This window comes from Notothenia rossii, assembly GCF_949606895.1.
Source record: "Notothenia rossii genome assembly, chromosome: 8".
Lineage (NCBI taxonomy): Eukaryota > Metazoa > Chordata > Actinopteri > Perciformes > Nototheniidae > Notothenia > Notothenia rossii.
In genome coordinates, this window is record NC_136906.1 from 80441069 (window position 1) to 80463690 (window position 22622).

A 22622-nucleotide genomic window follows, 5' to 3' on the forward strand; every position below is an offset into this window, starting at 1 on the left:
TCCTGTTGCCTCGTCTTGAAGTCTTTAGTATGTGTTTTTGGTTGTTAGCCTGAAATAAGGTCTGTGATTAACACAAGCTGAAGAGATCTTTATTCTACAACATAAAATACATCAGTAAATACCCCACTGGTGAATTTAAAAATGGCAGTTGCTAACTAGTGTTTCAATTGGGAATTAAATGAGACGACTAAACATCATCACACCCAACATTAGCCGCCTTTAGCTTAGCGGTGGTGACGTGAAGTCATGTGACCGTGCTGTAGTTCCTTTATAGCCCAACATTAGCCTCCTTTAGCTTAGCGGTGGTGACGTGAAGTCATGTGACCGTGCTGTAGTTCCTTTATAGCCCAACATTAGCCACCTTTAGTTTAGCGGTGGTGACGTGAAGTCATGTGACCGTGCTGTAGTTCCTTTATAGCCCAACATTAGCCTCCTTTAGCTTAGCGGTGGTGAAGTGAAGTCATGTGACCGTGCTGTAGTTCCTTTATAGCCCAACATTAGCCACCTTTAGCTTAGCGGTGGTGAAGTGAAGTCATGTGACCGTGCTGTAGTTCCTTTATAGCCCAACATTAGCCTCCTTTAGCTTAGCGGTGGTGACGTGAAGTCATGTGACAGTGCTGTCGTTCCTTTATAGCCCAACATTAGCCGCCTTTAGCTTAGCGGTGGTGACGTGAAGTCATGTGACCGTGCTGTAGTTCCTTTATAGCCCAACATTAGCCACCTTTAGCTTAGCGGTGGTGACGTGAAGTCAGGTGACCGTGTTGCAGTTCCTTTATGGCCCAACATTAGCCGTCTTTAGCTTAGCGGTGGTGACCAACATTAGCTTCTTACTTCAGAAATCGTAAAGTGTTGTTAATGTGTGGAGATTATCCTGCTGAACTAAACGTGTAAGTATCATAAACGTTGGAGATTATATTTTCTGCAATAATCCAAAATGAAACAGAGGATTTTATTGGCTCTCTGTGTGTCACCTGGTACTGCAGGCCGGTGCAGAGGACCAGGTGGTCGTAGGGCACCGTCACTCCACCGGACACCAGGACGTGTTTGGACTTCCTGTTGATGGCCACCATCTTCCCGCTCACCACGCTGACGCAGGAGTGCAGAGGCACCCGGGACAGATCTCTGCTGCTGTACGCATGACTGCACACAGGAAGACACCTCTTTATGCAGTGAGTTAAAGGAGGATTAAGCTGCAAGTGCTCTTCCCTTTCAGAGTGTTTCCAAGAACTGTGACAGACTTCAAGGAAAATATATTGCTTCCTTAAACAAGAGTTTGGTGTGTCCCTTCTGGGTAGAAACATTGCACACTTCATGAAAGAGTAGCTCCCTATGTAGACACGAAAGACTCATTTTAGAGCTGCAATTTAATTAATTCATCAATTTGTTTTACATTTAAATTAATATGCAACACTTTGGATAATTGATGATCACATTTTATGAAAGATGTGTTTTTAACCACTTGTTTGCCATTTTATAGATAACATGAATAGTCGTTTATAAGAAACAATAATTGGTCAATTATTTAACAATGAAATGAATCGTTAGTTGCAGCCCTAGCTTATTCTGAAGTAACCCCAAAACAACAATACATATCTTTAGATGATTATACGCCAAATAAAATACAGTTATGAGTAATTTTCTGCCAATAGAAATCCCTTAATACTGCTCACTGGCCCTTTGTGTTTATAGGAAATGCATCAACATGCTTTCATTAATCTACAGCCATTACATTATGCAATCATTTTTTACCTCATAACAATTAGTTGAAGCAAAACATGTCTATTGCCAATATAATTTAGCTGTAAATGAAATAAAAACACTTGTATTGATGGTTTCTTGGTGTGTTGAGATCTCATCTAATAAGTGAATTAATGCTGTTTTCATTTTGTTACATTCTCTCACCTTGTGGAGAGAAATCCGATGTCCTCGTGGTCGAAGTCGCTGAGGAGGCCGTGCGTGGAGACCAGGGTCAGGCTGTTGAACCTGAGGTGAGGGCTACCAGAGACAAACAACACACAGCAGTACACAGTAAACAAACACAGTACGCAGTAAACAAACACAGGACACAGTGAACAAATGCAGGACACAGTAAACAAACACAGGACACACTGAACAAATGCAGGACACAGTAAACAAACACAGGACACAGTAAACAAACACACGACACTGTAAACAAACACATGACACACTGAACAAACACAGGACACAGTAAACAAACACAGGACACAGTAAACAAACACAGAACACAGTAAACAAACACACTACACAGTAAACAAACACATGACACAGTAAACAAACACAGGACACACTGAACAAATGCAGTACATAGTAAACAAACACAGGACACAGTAAACAAACACAGGACACAGTAAACAAACACAGGACTCAGTAAACAAACACAGGACACAGTAAACAAACACAGGACACAGTAAACACACACTGTACACAGTAAACAAACACAGGACACAGTAAACAAACACAGAACACAGTAAACAAACACACTACACAGTAAACAAACACATGACACAGTAAACAAACACAGGACACACTGAACAAATGCAGTACATAGTAAACAAACACAGGACACAGTAAACAAACACAGGACACAGTAAACAAACACAGGACTCAGTAAACAAACACAGGACACAGTAAACAAACACAGGACACAGTAAACACACACTGTACACAGTAAACAAACACAGGACACAGTAAACAAACACAGGACACAGTAAACAAACACAGGACACACTGAACAAATGCAGTACATAGTAAACAAACACAGGACACAGTAAACACACACAGGACACAGTAAACAAACACAGGACACAGTAAACACACACTGTACACAGTAAACAAACACAGGACACACTGAACAAACACAGTACACAGTAAACAAACACAGGACACACTGAACAAATGCAGCACATAGTAAACAAACACAGGACACAGTAAACAAACACAGGACACAGTAAACAAACACAGGACACAGTAAACAAACACAGGACACACTGAACAAATGCAGCACATAGTAAACAAACACAGGACACAGTAAACAAACACAGGACACAGTAAACAAACACAGGACACAGTAAACACACACAGGACACAGTAAACACACACAGGACACAGTAAACACACACTGTACACAGTAAACAAACAGGACACAGTAAACAAACACAGGACACAGTAAACACACACTGTACACAGTAAACAAACACAGGGCACAGTAAACAAACATAGGACTCAGTAAACAAACATAGGACTCAGTAAACAAACACAGGACTCAGTAAACAAACAATTTCTGCAGAACCTACCTGCTTCATTTAGTGATGTGCAACAGCATGTATAGATAATTGCTTATATTAGCCAAGAGGACAATAAAGAATATTAAAACCACTCTTTAGTTTACTTTATGCAATAGGAAGGTCTGAAGAAGATTCAGTAAAGCCACAGGACTACACAATGATTTCCCCCGTGTATTTCATTACTTTACTTTGGCTGTACTTGTTTACACACCAAGTTAGCGCTAACGTTAGCTTCCCAATTAGTTAGCACCACCATTAGCAGATTTCAACAACAGGTGCAAGGCTTACTTTCTTTCTTATGTAGGAAAAAGGTGTCCCATTGGCTGGTAATTGTGATTCATCTCTTTTTTTTTTTTTATAGATGTATAGATATATTTTGTATATTGATGTACATATAACACTCTATTAGCAACAACAACAACAACAACAACAACAACCTATATAACACACTAAAGGAAAGGGAACACCCCGAAAACCATAATAGGGCCTCGTTATTCTTTTGTGAAAGCATCAATAGTAAATATTTCAATATTGTTTTGTTATTTTTTATCAATGTATTGGTCAAACATGTTTGATTCTCTTTATATTGGCCACCACAGTTCGAGGATGATGTCACCCCACAGAAACATTTGCTTCAGTAAAACTCACACATTTGATCTGTTTGAGAGTCTTCTGCTTGTAGACGCATATTATGAAACCCTGAGGTGGTCCCTTGTTTTTTCTTTATAACTAATGCTGTGATTTTAAAAAGGACAACAGCTGGAAATTAGCAATGTTTTCTAAAGCTGCCCCATTTACTGTTGTTTGTGACAGTTGATCAATGGGGACGTCCACGACACTATAAACACATAAACTAAACTGAACATGGCCAGAAACATCTCAGAAGTTGAATATCTCTCAGCCTACTGATGCATTTGTGACTCCTGCAGTGTCTCCTCCCTGTTTGAGTTTACTGTTCACAGTACACATCTGCTCTTGTCATGCAAATGCCTTCCTTTGTGTTTCCCTGCAGGACACCACAGAGCAGATAACAGCAGCTCCTCGTCGTCGGTGGATACAGAGTGTGTGTGTGTGTGTGTGTGTGTGTGTGTGTGTGTGTGTGGCCTGCAGTGTTTGCTTTTATCTCTGTGACTCTGATCACCTCCTGTCTGCTCTTATCTCTCAGCCTCCTGACAAACTATCGCCCTGAAGCACACACACCAACACACTGCTGAACGCTCTGAAGCAGTGTTGTGTTGCAGAGTAAAACACCACGTCTGCTTGTTTTGGAGCATTGTGGACAATTTTACACAACTTTACGACAAGGTTTTGCAATTTATTGATTTTTATATGAACATCTGGATATGAAAATACATATCGTTTAGGGTTTTAGGTATCGTAATGTCGTATAGGTATTGATTTGCCCTGGCTTGCCTTTCAGACAAGTGATGCAATTTTCTTAAAATAACCAGGCTGTTGTATTATTTGGCTTTATCCATTAATTATATACATTACAGATGATTGATTTTCAAAACTCTCATAGCGTAAATATTTTAAGAAAGTCAATAATCAATCCTACATAATCATTGAAATATCGATATTGAGTACTTGGCTCAAAAACACATTTATATAGTTAATTTTCTCCATGACACTGAGCACTATAGGTTATTTTGGATTTATAGGAATTGTATTTTGGATCACATTTGTCAGTTATCTAAATGACTGGATAAGTTTAACATGGACAGTACATAATTAAGAACTACATTGAATAGATTATATTGATATTACATATGTCATTAGAAAAGATTCTGACCACATTGACCACCCTTTCTCTCTATCGAGCGGGAAACATGATGGACATTTAGCAATAAACAACATTTGCTTTAAATCTTTTTGTCTGGATAAAGACTGATTAATTGTTCAGTCTATAAAATGTCCGAAAAATAAGTTTGAAGCCAAATGTCTTTTAACGTCTTGCTTTGTTCCACTTACAGTTTTAAATCCAAAGATATTAAATATACAATGATTTAGAAACAGAGAAAGGCAGCAAATACTCACAATTGAGAAGCTGAATATTTAGCATTTTTGCTTGATAAATACCAAACAATACTAAAAATGTTTGATTAAGTTTATATTACTCACTTAGATCAGCTGATCCTGTAATGAAACAACAAATCAGCGCTCAATCAAACATGTGTACACACGGATCAAGTAAAGCATCCTTGACTCTCATTACAAAGCTCAGAGTCATCAGTGGTTTGACCTTTGGCTCTGACGCATACAATAACAATAATCAGACAATGAGAGCAGTCGAACTTTCCCTGTTAATCTGAGCCGGGAGGAGGATTTACATCGAGGCCTTTCTGGTGTCTGGAGAGTCAGAGGATCTGTTATCAGCCGCTGACAGACGGTCAGCCTGCAGCTCTTTATCTGTCTGACCCAGAGACACAGTAATGAAGCTGGAGGGAGGGAGGGGGGGAGGGGAGGGGGGCAACAGCACACATCCTTTACTCAAGTAGAAGTACAGATACTCGTGTCTAAAAATACTCTGGTGAAAGTAGAAGTACTGACTAAACTCGAAATGTACTTCAGTAAAAAGTACCCATAACTAGCAGCTGCTTTAAAGAGTACCTGACCTCCCTTTATATTAATAGTTCGTTTCTGGTTTGTATTATGTATGTTTTGTGTGGGTGAGGACCCCAGGAAGAATAGCCAATGCTCATGCTAGTGCTAATGGGGATCCTAATAAAAAAAAACTAAAAAAAACTAAAAAACTAAAAACTAATAGAACAATAATGTCATTGTTAGCTAATGAATGTTTCCATGGTGACCAACGGCAACATGACAACGTTTCCATTGGTCCCTCTTTTTTAGAGAAGACCAGGAAATGATGGATACACGGATCGTGTTCAAATCAATAGGCACGCAATGACTCTAAATAATAATGATCACGCCACCAAACACACATTCAGACTAAAGGAACCAGCCTGTTTGGAAAATGAGAGAAGTAGAAAGTACAGGTATTTGAGTTCAACATGTAAGAAGTAGAAAGTACAGGTATTTGAGTTCAACATGTAAGAAGTAGAAAGTACAGGTATTTGAGTTCAACATGTGAGAAGTAGAAAGTACAGGTATTTGTGTTCAACATGTAAGAAGTAGAAAGTACAGGTATTTGTGTTCAACATGTAAGAAGTAGAAAGTACAGGTATTTGAGTTCAACATGTAAGAAGTAGAAAGTACAGGTATTTGTGTTCAACATGTGAGAAGTAGAAAGTACAGGTATTTGGGTTCAACATGTAAGAAGTAGAAAGTACAGGTATTTGGGTTCAACATGTAAGAAGTAGAAAGTACAGGTATTTGTGTTCAACATGTGAGAAGTAGAAAGTACAGGTATTTGAGTTCAACATGTGAGAAGTAGAAAGTACAGGTATTTGGGTTCAACATGTGAGAAGTAGAAAGTACAGGTATTTGGGTTCAACATGTGAGAAGTAGAAAGTACAGGTATTTGTGTTCAACATGTAAGAAGTATAAAGTACAGGTATTTGTGTTCAACATGTAAGAAGTATAAAGTACAGGTATTAGGGTTCAACATGTAAGAAGTAGAAAGTACAGGTATTTGTGTTCAACATGTAAGAAGTAGAAAGTACAGGTATTTGGGTTCAACATGTAAGAAGTAGAAAGTACAGGTATTTGTGTTCAACATGTAAGAAGTATAAAGTACAGGTATTTGTGTTCAACATGTAAGAAGTATAAAGTACAGGTATTTGTGTTCAACATGTAAGAAGTATAAAGTACAGGTATTAGGGTTCAACATGTAAGAAGTAGAAAGTACAGGTATTTGTGTTCAACATGTAAGAAGTATAAAGTACAGGTATTTGTGTTCAACATGTAAGAAGTATAAAGTACAGGTATTAGGGTTCAACATGTAAGAAGTAGAAAGTACAGGTATTTGTGTTCAACATGTAAGAAGTAGAAAGTACAGGTATTAGTGTTCAACATGTAAGAAGTAGAAAGTACAGGTATTTGTGTTTAAAATCTAAGAAGTCAAAGTAAAAAGTCGTCAAAAAAATAAGTAGTGGAGTCGATGCCAGAAAAAAGTACTTAAGTACAGTAACAAAGTATTTGTACTCCACTCCCTCCCATCTCGGCACGGGGACGTTTGGTCAGCGCTGATAAGGGAAAGTGACCCATCATTCAGCTCCTCAATGCGCTCACCATTAGTTCAGCGGACACTAACTGCCTCATTATTCAACTCATTAGTGACAGCAAACACAGATCCCTTACAGAGGATGGAGGGGGGGGTAATTAAAGGGGGTCATCGCTGGATGCCAGGCCTCACACAGCTGTGTTCCCCCTCCCATCAGCAGCGTGCCAGCCTCACCAGCTCCTCCGAGGAATACAAAAAAAAACAACGATTTGTTGCCAGGCAGCTATCGGCTGGTTCTGGATCAGCTGCTTGTTATTATTACTATCAGCAGCAGCAGTTAATCTCACAAAGAAAAGACGGGAGGCAAACATGCAAAGACGTGCGACCCGGAGTCAAGTGACATTTGCAGAGAGATTGGATTCCTGGAATAAAAGAGGATAATACAAAAAAAAGCTAAGAGCAGCTCTGGCTCAGGGGATTATTCCTCTCTGAATGCTTTTCACTATCACGGCTGCCAGCGCCATTTACTACTCGTGTGTTTACTGCACTTGAAGATGAAAGTGTTACCATGAAAGTGTTACCTGACACTGTCTGTCTGTCTGTCTGTCTGTCTGTCTGTCTGTCTGTCTGTCTGTCTGTCTGTCTGTCTGTCTGTCTGTCTGTCTGTCTGTCTGTCTGTCTGTCACACACACACACACACACACACACACACACCACTACATTATGTAAAAAATCAAGCTTTTTCCAAACACTTGTTTCTTTGTGACAATACTTTGAGACTTCCTGTCTGTGTGTCAAAGCTCCAAGCCCATTGGTTCCTTCTGGAAACATTATAGTTTGAGTCTCTGTAATATGTCCACAAAAGGAGGGAATAGTTTATTTTCAGGGACTATTTTCTGCGGCGTATTCGTTTGCACATTTGGTGCTCTATAGTGAGTAATTGTGGAAACAGGATGGTGTGTGTGTGTGATTGAGTCAAAAATAAACTACAGTGTGTGTTCATGGTGATGAAAGAACATGTCATAGTGCAACAGAGGGACCTATTGATGTGTTTTTAATAGTTTTAGGGAAAACAATGGATCTCTATCGCACAAATTAGATCATTAAAACTAACTTCAACCCTATAGCTGACACAAAGACAACAATGTGGTGTCTAACATTCAGGCAAATAACAGTAGCTACTATATATACACACACACATATATATATATATATATATACATACATACTGCTGTTTGCTCTGATGTTGAAGGGAACTTGGAGATAATAGGGTACAAAAACAATGCACAGATGTGTGTGTGTGTGTGTGTGTGTGTGTGTGTGTGTGTGTGTGTGTGTGTGTGTGTGTGTGTGTGTGTGTGTGTGTGTGTGTGTGTGTGTGTTCTAATAAGTGCCAAATCCTTGCCCCAGGGCATCTGAAAAGTTAAATCCGGTCGTGGTTCCAGGAGAAGACTTATGACGTTGCAATTAATTCAGAAAATACTTTAGATTTATTTTATTTTATTTGTCGGTCCCATTATTATTATTATTGTTATTGTTATGCGCCCCTTCCCCCTTCTACTCCAGTAGGACTCAGATGTATCAGTTTTCCTTGTGTGATGTTTTGTTTTTCGTGTTTTGTTTCTTTCCGTTAACCGTCAAGTGGGAACTAAGTCTTTTTTTGTACGTTCTTGTGTTTCTCTTATTTTCCTGCGATACTGTTCTGATTGGCTGTGAATACGAAAATATGACGGACAGACCATCTATTTCTATTTATTTTGAGAAAGGGGCCGGTCATATCAGATTATTTTCTTCTCCCTGCTTCTTTTCGGGTATGGTGTGTTTATAGAGGCATGTTTTGTAAATAATCGTTATCCATTAAGTCGTGCACACCATGAACGGAACTCATAAAATGAAGTGAAAGATTTAGTGCACATGAGGGAGGAAGACTCACCAGAAACACAGCACCTCCAGGAAAGATAACCCCGTGTCCGACGCCCCCACTAAAACGATCCGGGCGTTAACCGTGACCTTTGGCTCCAAGGTCAACTTCCTGCTGATGAGGCTGAGGGCAAACGGAGCCTGAGAGAAACACAGAAGTTATCATTTCACTGAGTGAGTGAAATGAGGGAATGTGTCACTCTCAAAATGACTGGAAGATGAAATATTCCGTCTCTTAATTATTACCATCACTAAAAGCATTTCCCGATAATGGGTCCAATTTTCCCCACGTTTCAATATTACAGGATAAAGTAGTAATCATCTTTTTATCCAGGCACTTAATCTGCCGGCTGAAGAGCCAGTGCAGCTCTCAGGCAAACACCTTCAGATGGTTAGTGACGTTTAAGGAAAGTTTGTGAAAAGAATCTGGGTGAAACTCACCGAATATCAACCACTATTCATGTACGGGTAATTGGCAACAAATTCAGATTTTCCAAAAGCCTTCGGGACATTAGAGATATTCAAACAGGTACGCTTTCAAACCGAGATATTTCATAATATATAAAAGCAAACGGAAAGCTATCTGTGTGTTATGGTCTTAAACACTACATTGTTGTTATTCTGTAAACACAAGTTGTGAGAGATTGTAAGCGAAGTTGATTCTTTTCTTTTGTGCACAGCTCTGCTTCCCATTAGCACTTGATTGATTAAAGCATTAAAAGAGACTGTTTCTTTATTTCTTGAGAAAATGATGAGATGAATACGCCAGACTCTGATTATTAAAGTGACAGTCATTTCTTTGGACCTTTTTCACTGGGATAAAGTGCTCATTTTGGATGATTTCCCTTTTCTTTGACATATTCTGTTCTTTGTGTCCTTCCCTCCAGCTGTCTAGCCATTTGAGTATTAATCCCATGTTTGCTCTGTATGTCCGTGGAGCTTCAGATGGTAAAGAGAAGGAGACACAGGGATCAAAACGTGCGACCTGACAGTTAAGAAACACTCTCGACAATAATTACAAAAGAGTCCCGCAGGAATTAGCTGAACACTGCGTTCTAATTTCCCGGTTCCTCCTCGCACTGTGAGGCGGCTAATGGCTCCTTCATCATCTGTAATTAGGCAGATTGGCCCCACAATGCACCTTGTTGGATGAAAACAGCATCGAGCGAAACAAGGAGGGGGAAACCCGAGGGTGAAATTAACCTTTGTGTAATATTCAAATAATTTCCATGAGGGCATGTGTGCGCGACATCTGTCACAAACTGAGAGACGAGGTGGGGTTTCATTAGCGGGACAATAAGAGGAGGAAAGGTCTGATAGATGCAAGGGTCTGCAGATATAGGGAAATAATACGAATCCTACAAATATCTTTAATTGGAGGAAAAGCAGCTAATGTGTTAGTGCCTACTTACATCAGTGATAGAGAATTATTACCAAAATGTGTTTTTTACATTTTTATACGCAAGTTGTTTTCTTTCCCGTTGCTATTAGGTCATAAGTCACTTACAAAGTTAGTTTGTGGAGATACTGTACGTTGGGAAGTTATTCTGATAAGATATCAGGTAGCTCTATTAAAGGTGGGACAGTGGAAATATTTAGTGTTTTAAAGTATTATTTTATTGATAAAATGGTGAACTTTTACGCTCACTGAAGCATTTAAGTGAGAAGAGATCGAGTCACAGAGCGTTCAAATTTATAATGTTTTAGCTGTTAATATTCAGGAGTTCAACTTAAAGTGGACCTATCATGCTATATTTGAATAACATAGTGTAGGACCATACCTATATAAGGCATATTTATACTTTTTATTTTTCAAAATACCAAACAGATCATGCATTTTAGCCATTCCTCATTTCTCTCAATGTAACACTGTCTTTGCATCATGGGCTGATTCTGTGAGAACAGCACCATCTACAGGCCTGGCATATGTACTACAGCGTCTCCAGCGCTTTCCAACGGCAATGTCCGTGGCTGTCTCCTCCTGATAGGTGGAGTTGGCCCAATAGCCGTAGCGCCACTTCTGTGACGTCATAGAAGTGTTCAAATCTTTTTTATAATTTTTATTCTTTTTATGTTTATTTTCATTTTCATGGCTCTGTTGTTTGAGTTATATTGAGAAGTATTTTATTTATTTTTTAATGTTTTTGGTTTCGTTAGTGTGGGTATGTGCGGTTGGAGGGAGGGAGGGGGGAGTGTAGTGAGTCTACTGTGATATTACAATCTATGAAATGGCATCGATTATTGTACACTATAATGAAATAAAAAGACTTGAAAAAAAAAAAAAAAAGAAGTGTTCAAATCTGGATCAGTCTGTATCAGATCCGTTGCAGCCCCTTTTTAAGAGATTTGGGTATGGAGGAAAATAAAGAGGGTTGTGTTTTCTGACACTTGGTGAGTTCCCTGGAACACCGGGGACACATGATCATGAAGAAAAGACGTACACAAGTGCATTTTGCAAGATAGGTCCCCTTTAAGTTATAGACTATTCTTGCACTATTTCAATTCTATTTTATTTGTATTTACTTGCGCTATGTCATCCGTTTTATTGTGTTGCACTGTTGGAGGAGCTCAGGTCAGAAGAATTTCATTGACATTTCTACACTGTAGCTTTGAGCATATGACAATCAAACCTTTGACTTTGAAAAACCCATAGTGAGTCTTCCCTTTAGAAACAGCACCGCCTAGTGGTCACACGATCACCCTGCAGCCCTCCCTGATCTAGAGCAGGGGGTCCAAACTTTTCTCTCCGATGGCCACATACAGAAAAATATACAAAGGGCTGGACCGCTCACTAGAGGAGAGGTTTATCGCCTCATACGTTCAGTTATAAGTTAGCAAAATCAATCAAATGTAGGTACATGATGCTTGTGAGTGCTGGCAGCTCATGCCTTCAAACAGAAGACTCAGAGTGATTATAATAAGGAGGAATATGAAGGGTGTATTTCAAGCTGGTTATGTAAATACGTGACTTTAATTGACTGAATTTATGGTATTTTAACACATGAATAATTGTGTGTAATATTTGTTTACATTTCTATTTAAGAAGTACAATATAAGAAAAGCACAAGTTTCATTTGTGGGCCATAGTCCATTGTAGTTAATTTGCCGAGGGCCGATTCAAGATGGTCCGCGGGCTGAATTTGGCCCCGGGCCGTAGTTTGGACACCCCTGATCTAGAGTCTACACCCCCACCCCCCCCCCCCCCCTCTGGCAGGATGTTATCCAGCTGCCGCTCAGCCCACCTGCTCCTCTCTGATCTGAAGGGAAGGAGCGTTGATGCCAAGCTCCTCCAGCGGGAAGACGATCTGGCGTCGCGGGCGCACAGGAACCGCACAGTCCAGCAGAATATCCAGATGGTGGACGCAGGAATTCTGGGTGCAGAAGAAGAGAGGGCGCAGTGTCAGGAAGTGGTAATGAGCTCAGGTGGAGAGGTCACATGATGCAAGATCAGATCGGCTGAGATGGCAAAAGTACACACATCCTTTACTCAAGTAGAAGTACAGATACTCGTGTTTAAAAATACTCTGGTGAAAGTAGAAGTACTGACTAAACTTCTTTCCTCAAGTCAAAGTAAAGAGGCTTTGAAATGTACTTCAGTAAAAAGTACCCATAACTAGCAGCTGTTTTAAAGAGTACCTGACCTCCCTTTATATTAATAGAACAATAAAGATCTTCTATTTCAAATTGTAATAATGTCATGTGTGTGTGTGTTTGTCTATTTGTGTCTGTGACGCAGATTAAAACTAAAGGAACCCGCCTGTTTGGAAAATGTAAGAAATAGAAAGTTCAGCTATTTGTGTTAAAAATGTAAGAAGTCAAAGTAAAAAGTCGACAGAAAAATAAGGAGTGGAGTAAAGTACTGATACCAGAAACATGTACTTACTGTAAGTACAGTAACAAAGTATTTGTACTCCACTCCTTCCCAGATCAGAAAACATCAGCCTGCACACAGATTATTCTCTGCTTAGCTTCTGACGTTATTCTATTTGCAAATCATCATCATCATCGTGTCCCAGTGTGCTGCTTGTTTGTGGAGGGTAATTAGCAGAGGAAGTGGAGGCCTCTACATGTGGAGGAAATGTCTTATTATGGGATGGAGAGGTGGAGCACCTGCTGCCCCGACCCCAGGGGCCGCAGCCTGCTGAGGGCCAAACTCTGCAAGAAATGGCCTATTAAAAAAGTTTAAACTTTCTCTGATCAGAGTAAACAGTAGGGGTGGGAATCACCAGGCTCCCCACGATACGATACTATTGCAATACTTAAAGGTCTCCTATCAATCAAAATGCACTTTGTGATGTCTTTTATACATCAATGTGTCCCCGCTGTGTCCCCGATGTGTCGGGGAACTCACGCAGCGTCAGAAAATAAAACCCTCTCTTTTTTCCTCCGTACCCAAATCTCTAAAAACGGGGGAACAACGGAGCTGATCCAGATTTGCGTCCGATATGACGTAATATCTGAAATGTGGACCCACGGCCCAATCAGAAACGTTGCTATCAGAAACAATGCCCGACTGTTTTGGACGTAATATGGTCGGTGTTTACATTAGCATGGCTAACACTCAGAGCTAACCTGTACTGGAGAGCATGTGTGTGAAGAAGCAGGAAGTAAAAAGGAACTCACCTTGTGGTATAACCGGCAAGAGAGAAAGCCTTTGAGCTCCATACTGTTTCAGAGAGAATCCTTGATTATCCATGATATGGCGTTTCATCACGGCAGTATTTAGTTTAGACAGTAGCTGCCGGGTCCCGAATGAGCTCAGACCCATCCTTTTTATTTTGTATCCATTTTTAAAAAAAAAAGCTTTACACCCAAATCAGCACTTTAGAAACAGGAAGTGAAATAGAGGGATATGAGGCATGGCTAGAATGGGTGATCTGTTTGGTATTTTGAGCAAAACACTTCATAGACATGTTTTTTATATATTTGTATATATCTGAGACCTACGCTATTGCCTAAACATAGCATAATAGGTGACCTTCAAGCCACGATACAATACTATTGCGATACTTAAGCCATGATACGATACTATTGCGATACTTAAGCCATGATACAATACTATTGCGATACTTAAGCCATGATACGATACTATTGCGATACTTAAGCCATGATACGATACTATTGCGATACTTAAGCCACAGTAGGATAGTATCACGATACTCAAGCCATGATAGTATTGCGATTCTACGATATGCTAAGTATTGCGATACGATATACTGCGATATATTGCACATATATATTGATTTTGATGTTATTTTACCTGGATAGGTCTCATTGAGAGATATTTGGTATTTGTTCAGAGTCTCTTTACACAGAGGTGACACATGTTGATGCATAAAAGACATGAACAAGTGGATCTATCTCACAATAGGTGACCTTTAACTGGGAGTTGAGCCGCCGCAGACATTTCTTGCAGTGTGTGAGCTGAGGGTCATTACACTAATGAATGTGTTTCTGAGCCATGCAGAGGCTGGAAAGGCCCCAGAGTTGAGGGGCCAGTGAGGGCCTGAGGGTCCCTGTGCACCCACCTGGGGGCTGATGTGAGGGGGGTAGAGTCTGTGGAAGAGGCAGGACTTGTGCCCCAGCCGGAGGGACTCTTTGAACAAGTGTCTGCAGCAGCGCTGGAAGGAGGGCGCCAGGACGAAGTGCAGGATGTGAGCGTGCTCCTCCAGCCGGTGGTGGCTGAAGTAGATGAAGCTCTCTATGTTGTAGCGCGCACACAAGTACTGGAGGTCCTGACAGAGAGAGCGGAGGAGATAAGTGACTTTTCTGTGGGTAAGAATCCATCAGGGGCACATCATTACAAGTTGGAATTGTTTTGTTTACATTCAGATAATAAGGAGCTACATCTGTTGGTGATTGAAGCATAAAAAGAAATATTCATTTTGCAGTGAAAATAAGAACTGTTTTTTTTTACCTTATTTCATTTATTATATACATGAACATACACTTTTCTGTTGATAAACATGAAGGACTACAAATGATAAATGTTCAAGGAAAAAAGGAACTACATCTGCTGGTGATTGTAGCATAAACGGAAACATGTCTCATTTTGAAATATAATAATAACAACCACACCCCAAATTAATTTATATAAGTCTTGATTTTATCTATTATATACAAAATATAACTTTCCAGCCCGTATAACTGATAAACTCCATCCAGGACAGATAATAGCATTTTATATATTTCAAATGTTGCACTCTAGTACAGTACTTTAGTTTTTTTTATATTAAACAAATAACAAAAGCTACTATAGTTAGCTTTTTACATAAAGTGGTGTTAATATGTGGAGATTATCCTGCTTGATGCTGCCTTCAGGGTCCAACACAGAAATACGTCACTATATAGATCCGATTTGATCAAAGTAAAGGGAGTAAACTGCCTCCACCTGCTCGTCTCTGATGATCAGGATCCCGACCACCTCGCTCTGCACCGTGGACACGAAGGCCTGCAGCGGCACGCCATCCTGAGAGGGAACAGAAACACAATATATGTAAATATAGACCAGTTTGAGTGTGTGTGTGTGTGTGTGTGTGTGTGTGTGTGTGTGTGTGTGTGTGTGTGCACCTTCTTGTGTCAGCCCAGTGCCATGAATACACATGAAGTGTCAGCAGAAGTAATTATCAGTTTTGGAGCGTCTCGCTGACAGCTGGGGTGTCAGTCAGAGAGGAGAAGCCGCTCAACTGAATTCTCACCAATCTGCTGCCTGGCATCTCTTCTCCATCCTGAGACAATCACCAGCAGCTCCATATCACGCCACCGGCCAAAACAATCATCAGGTCATTCTAATTCAGTTAAAGGGGAGCCAGTTCCAGCCCTGATATGTTCTGGTTATTCTTTATCATTTCCAAACACTGAGCATATTGCAGGCCAGTTGGTTTTCTCTCATTGTGCTGTTATGTTCAAATGTTCGTTGTTTGTGTCTCATGTTGATGTTACACATGGAGCTGCTGAGATGCAAGTAACATTTCAGACTTGACCGGACCATTCAAGTATTTAGCAGTAGTAGCTTAGCATGAGCATTGTTTATTATATCTGCAGTCTTAAATATGGTTTTACATAAAACATATATTTGGAATTTACACTTAAAAGCAATGTTAGACTTACTTGTTTTCCCAACATAGAGTTAAGGAAAACTATTCAGACTCAAACATCTGAGAACAAAGACAACATAGAAGTTCAAAATGATTCCAAATCCATGTTTTGTCTTTTCACTTTTCGTAGTTTTAGGGGCAAACAAGTTAAATCAATTAGAAATAACATGCATAGATATATTAATATAGAATACAGGAGCAACACAATCTATTTGTTTAGTTCTATGGGCAATGAAGTGATAGGTTCTTTAAGGAAAGACATTGTGTGAACTCTCAGTGAAGTACTTTTACTATGAGGCCATAATAATATGTGAGAAATGGTTGTCTTCTTGGACCTTGATGTGAAGTTAGGGTTTGTGATAAGCTTTGGGTATTGCAATTTCACACGTGTACAAAAGTAGCTCAATTCAACTGATGAGGGCTCTGTGAATACATGGAAGCGATGTGATGCAAGTAGCTCTTGGACACTTTCATTTGTTCAAAGCAGCTCTCAGAAGAAGAAAGGTTGGAGACCCCTGATTTAGACAGAGTAGCAGAGGGTAGTGTCTGCAGGGCAAAAGGCCACATCTGGGCTGCTGTGTTTCGTGATTCTAACTGAAAGTGTACCAATTTGTAAATGACTCCCTTTATTAGGAGGGAAAGTAGTATTTCTTGTAATTAGAATAGCGATCATCGAACAAGTTACAAGGAATTGGCTGAAAGATAATAACTTAGTAAACTCACAATGGAATAACTTCGTACATGAAATCTATGCAATGGAGTAAACAACCAAATGCATATGCAAACGGATCAAGTATAGAAAACTATATGAAGATAATTAATGTATACCTGAGTATTAATACTGTATCAATACTTTTATTTGTATTATTATTATTACTATTATTTCATTTAGAATTGGTCAACTGTTATCTAGTTAATCTATCTACCTAGATGTGTTTATTTTTGCTATGTATGCTTTGTGAATAATTTCTTAAAATGCAACAAAAAATAACATATATATAATAATAATGCATTTTATTTATGGGCGCCTTTCAAAGCTCTCAAGGACACCTTACAGAGCATAATTAAAAACAAGCAACAAAGAAGATCAAACAGTAATTCAAGACTTATGATATAGAATACGGCAGTTTAAAAAGGTGGGTTTCCAGGCAGGATTTGAAGGTTGAGAGTGAGTCCATATTGCGGATGTCTTGTGGGAGAGAGACGGGGGGGCAGAGTGGCTGAAGGCTCTTGACCCCATGGTGGTCAGGCAGGCAGAAGCTACAGTGAAGGAGTTCAGAGAGATATGGAGGTGCAGGAGTGTGAAGGGCCTTGAAGGTGAGGAGCAACATGTTAAAGTTAAGGCGGTATTTAACGGGGAGCCGATGGAGATGTATATGTGAGGAGGGAAAGTAGTAGAAACAGAGAGAATGAGACTTGATGCTTGATATTAGACGATGGATCAGCATCAAAGGTAACCCAGCTGTGTTTCTGTCAGCTTGTTGACTGACCTTGTCTCTGCGGGTCTCGTAGAAACGGTCCAGGTCCTCAAGAAGAGACTCTCTGAGACTCAGAGTCTTCACCAGCTCAGAGACAGCAGGACGGTCTGCAGGTACAGCCGCCCTCACCTCCACACTCCTGCAGGACAACAACATAAACAACAACATCAACAACAACATCAACAACACCATCAACACACACTGAGAGCAACACGGTGGAGACAGTTAGAGCTTCTCACAGCACAGTTACAGAGTCTCTTTTGCAACAACGTAATCATTTGTTTCTGAACATTAAAGGTCTCCTATCATACTGTTTCTCATCAATATATCACAGGTCTCAGATATATACAGAACCTGTCTCTGATTGGCTGAAACACCAAACAGATCATTGCAGCATTACCCATAATCCCCTCTGTTTCAGCCCTGTTTCCAAAGTGCTGATTCTCTGTCTGTTACTTTAGATGAAAATAAGGAGCCCCTCCCCACGCCCCTCTGAGAGACATTTAGTTACAAAGAACTCAATGGAGCTCTAGAGGAGATTCAGGTGATAAGGGGGGGGGGGGGGGGGGTTACCTTGGTTGCTGATTGGCTAATGGTTGATGACATCATAAAGTGGACAAAATCTGATCAGCTCATTTTCAGACAGGTTTTTATAGAAATGGATCAAAAAGAGAGAGAATCTTTGTTCCTGAAACTTTCAGAGTCTCTTTCCACAGAGGGGACACATGTTGATGTAGAAGAGACATGAAGAAGAGGGGACACATGTTGATGTAGAAGAGACATGAAGAAGAGGGGACACATGTTGATGTAGAAGAGACATGAAGAAGAGGGGACACATGTTGATGTAGAAGAGACATGGAGAAGAGGGGACACATGTTGATGTAGAAGAGACATGAAGAAGAGGGGACACATGTTGATGTAGAAGAGACATGAAGAAGAGGGGACACATGTTGATGTAGAAGAGACATGAAGAAGAGGGGACACATGTTGATGTAGAAGAGACATGAAGAAGAGGGGACACATGTTGATGTAGAAGAGACATGGAGAAGAGGGGACACATGTTGATGTAGAAGAGACATGGAGAAGAGGGGACACATGTTGATGTAGAAGAGACATGAAGAAGAGGGGACACATGTTGATGTAGAAGAGACATGAAGAAGAGGGGACACATGTTGATGTAGAAGAGACATGGAGAAGAGGGGACACATGTTGATGTAGAAGAGACATGAAGAAGAGGGGACACATGTTGATGTAGAAGAGACATGAAGAAGAGGGGACACATGTTGATGTAGAAGAGACATGAAGAAGAGGGGACACATGTTGATGTAGAAGAGACATGAAGAAGAGGGGACACATGTTGATGTAGAAGAGACATGGAGAAGAGGGGACACATGTTGATGTAGAAGAGACATGAAGAAGAGGGGACACATGTTGATGTAGAAGAGACATGAAGAAGAGGGGACACATGTTGATGTAGAAGAGACATGGAGAAGAGGGGACACATGTTGATGTAGAAGAGACATGAAGAAGAGGGGACACATGTTGATGTAGAAGAGACATGGAGAAGAGGGGACACATGTTGATGTAGAAGAGACATGAAGAAGAGGGGACACATGTTGATGGGTTTTATGGTCTTGTTGTCATCAGCAGGTTTTGTACGTGTAAACCAAGAAGAAGACGATACGCTGTAATATTAAGTAATTGTCGACGTATGAATTATATCAGGGACAGTATTTGTCCTCCATGTTTTATCAGGGACAGTATTTGTCCTCCATGTTTTATTAGGGACAGTATTTGTCCTCCATGTTTTATTAGGGACAGTATTTGTCCTCCATGTTTTATCAGGGACAGTATTTGTCCTCCATGTTTTATTAGTAAGTGTTATTTTTACACCCAATGAGACGGTTTCATGTTCGGCTTCAAGTGTTTTATATCTCAATGTTTTGACCCACCTGAGTCCGGAGCGTTGGAAGACGTAGATTTCTCGGGGAGGCGAGGTGTTGGTGGAGCGGGGGGGCAGCCGGGTGAAGCTCTGCAGCAGCAGGAACTCAGGGGAGAGAGTGGGGACGGTGATGATGCAGAGGTCCACGTCCTGAGACACATATATATTAATACACACACACACATTCTCTCTTTATCCTTAACTCAATTAAACGGCTTTACATTTTCATCAGTGAAATACAAATGATACATATTGTAGTATAATATGCACATTTCTACTTCTTACGTTTAAACACATTGTGTTATTATTTTTAATTATATATTTTCTCTGATGTTTTTTCTTTGACTTCTTATGTTAATATACATTTTTTGTATTGATTTTTCATTGCATACTTATTCTATCTACTTCTGATTATACAACTATTTTAATTGTTTATTTTACCTCCAAACAGATCATCGCAGCATTACCCATAATCCCCTCTGTTTCAGCCCTGTTTCCAAAGTGTTGATTCTCTGTCTGTTACTTTAGATGAAAATAAGGAGCCCCTCCCCACGCCCCTCTGAGAGACATTTGGTTAGAAAGAACTCAATGGTGCTCTAGGAGGAGATTCAGGTGATAAGGGGGGGGGGGGGGGGGGTACCTTGGTTGCTGATTGGCTAGTGGTTACACAAGACAAAACATCGTTATCATTATTATGACTCCATTTTACTGTATTTAAAATAGAGAAACCAAATCTTTATTCTGATTCTAAAAATCCCCACTAACGTTTAAAACCCTGAACCCGGCACTCTCCTTGCACACATGATCATAACAGGGACACAAGTGTATTTATTTCAACTCTTGCACATATACTGAGATCTTATTTCATAATATAAACACTTTTCTGGTCCAATAGTGCTCCTTTTTATGAATGTATTCATGTATTAGGACAAATTAAGTGTTTCTGCTTCTGATACTTACGGGGAAAACTGTGAATATATAAGGAATGAAGTCCACTGATCTGGAAGAGAACAAGAAAGGGGACGTCAGGTGTAAATATAATAATAATAATACATTTGATTTCAAAGCGCTTACAGTGTGGTGCGTCTTAGTACACAGGAAGAACACTGAAATGATCTCATCCTGTCTCTCTAATGCTTTGGAAAGGTTCAACACTGGCTGAACAACATTTGCTTACAGTTAAACGTCAAAAAACCAGTATGCATGATGTTCAGTAAACGACCGGTCATTAAAGATTCTGGAGAGGATGATCCTCAGCCGCATAGAGCCAGTAGTAGACCCACAGCTTCCAAGGAAGGGAACAGGCTGGTTTCCGGCGGGGCAGATCAACAGTAGATCAAGTAACCCTGCTCACCCAGGACATCGAGGACAGCTTTCAGGCCAAAGACAAAGCTGGGGTAGTGTTGCTCGACCTAACGGCCGCATATGACACCGTCTGGCACCGTGGACTTCACCTGAAGCTGCTGAGGACAATCCCAGACCGGCATATGGTGAAGTTCCTAATGGAGATGCTGTCCAACCGCAGCTTCATCCTTCGGACCAGCGATGGCCAGCGAAGCAGACTGAGAAGATTGAGGAACGGGGTGCCACAGGGGTCTGTCCTCTCACCACTGCTGTTTAACATCTATATCCACGACCTCCCGGAGATAACATCCAGTAAATATGGTTACGCGGATGATCTGGCCATCATGCTGCGTCAACCAACATGGTCAGCGGTGGAACAGGGTCTCAACCAGGACATGGGCATCTTGGCTGCCTACATGCGCATGTGGCGTCTGCAGCTCAGTACTGGGAAGACTGTGTCGGCCGCATACCACCTGTGCAACAGAGAGGCAAAAAGGGAACTATCGGTGTCCATTGACAACAAACGTTTGGAGCACCAACTAGCCCCCAAGTACCTCGGTGTTCGGCTGGACAGGACATTGTCCTATAAACAACACCTGGAAGAAGTGAGAGCCAAAGTGACAGCAAGGGTCTCGCTTATCCGCCGCCTCGCTGGTACAACCTGGGGTGCCTCCGCCAGGACGCTACGAATATCCACACAAGCCCTGGTGTTCTCTGCTGCCGAATATTGTGCCCCAGTCTGGTGTAGAAGCCCACATGTGAAGAAGATTGATCCTGTCATTAACAACGCCCTTCGGATCATAACTGGTTGCCTGAAGCCCACCCCCGTGTCCTACCTGCCAGTCCTAGCGGGAATTGCCCCGGCCGGCCTCCGACGAGAGGCCGCTACCCTTGCACTTGCAAGGAAAGCCCAAGAACATGACTGGCATATCCTGCATGAAACCACAACTAAGGCAGCGACCCCAAGCAGACTCAAGTCCCGTCACCCCTACAACAGGAGAGCACAAGAGATGCTTGGTTCCATCCCTGAGGACCTGTCTACAAGGGCATGGTTAGCAACTTCCTGGAAGCAGGAATGGGAGTCGGCTGAGCTCACACGTCTGCACCATCACATCCAAGACCCGGGAGATGGAGTCGAAGGAGAACATCTACCACGCCGGCACTGGACCCTACTGAACCGCCTCCGTACTAGGGTTGGTCGTTTCAAATCATCAATGAAGGAGTGGGGCCTGGCAGACAGCGCAGTATGCGAGTGTGGCGAGCCTGAGCAGACTGCCGACCACATAATCACCACCTGTCCTCTGTACAGACCTCCTTCAGAGGCTGGCCTCTTCCAAGTGGGACCAGAGACGAGAGCGTGGCTTTGTGACACTGAGCTGGACATATGACGACGATACACGAAAGAAGAAG

General features: G+C 41.0%; 2 protein-coding genes across 2 annotated transcripts in view; one reads left to right on the forward strand and one right to left on the reverse strand.

The window, feature by feature from the left end:
* Window positions 1-21231, reverse strand: part of cfap61 (cilia and flagella associated protein 61) — a gene marked incomplete at its 5' end in the record, with an annotated part of 32677 nt that extends 11446 nt beyond the window's left edge. The window contains 10 exons of the mRNA XM_079645349.1: window positions 972-1140; window positions 1903-1995; window positions 9365-9492; window positions 12594-12722; window positions 14880-15086; window positions 15743-15820; window positions 17939-18065; window positions 19879-20018; window positions 20829-21026; window positions 21223-21231. Coding sequence (XP_079501475.1) covers window positions 972-1140; window positions 1903-1995; window positions 9365-9492; window positions 12594-12722; window positions 14880-15086; window positions 15743-15820; window positions 17939-18065; window positions 19879-20018; window positions 20829-21026; window positions 21223-21231 — 1278 coding nt within the window. The remainder of the gene's footprint in view (window positions 1-971; window positions 1141-1902; window positions 1996-9364; window positions 9493-12593; window positions 12723-14879; window positions 15087-15742; window positions 15821-17938; window positions 18066-19878; window positions 20019-20828; window positions 21027-21222) is intronic.
* A 124-nt stretch (window positions 21232-21355) lies between these two features.
* On the forward strand, window positions 21356-22600 carry LOC307016310 (retrovirus-related Pol polyprotein from type-1 retrotransposable element R1 2; the record flags this gene model as incomplete). Its single annotated transcript, XM_079645350.1, has 1 exon — window positions 21356-22600. The coding sequence occupies one exon, from the start codon at window positions 21356-21358 to the stop codon at window positions 22598-22600; it is 1245 nt and encodes a 414-aa protein (XP_079501476.1).
* Window positions 22601-22622: the final 22 nt, after the last annotated feature.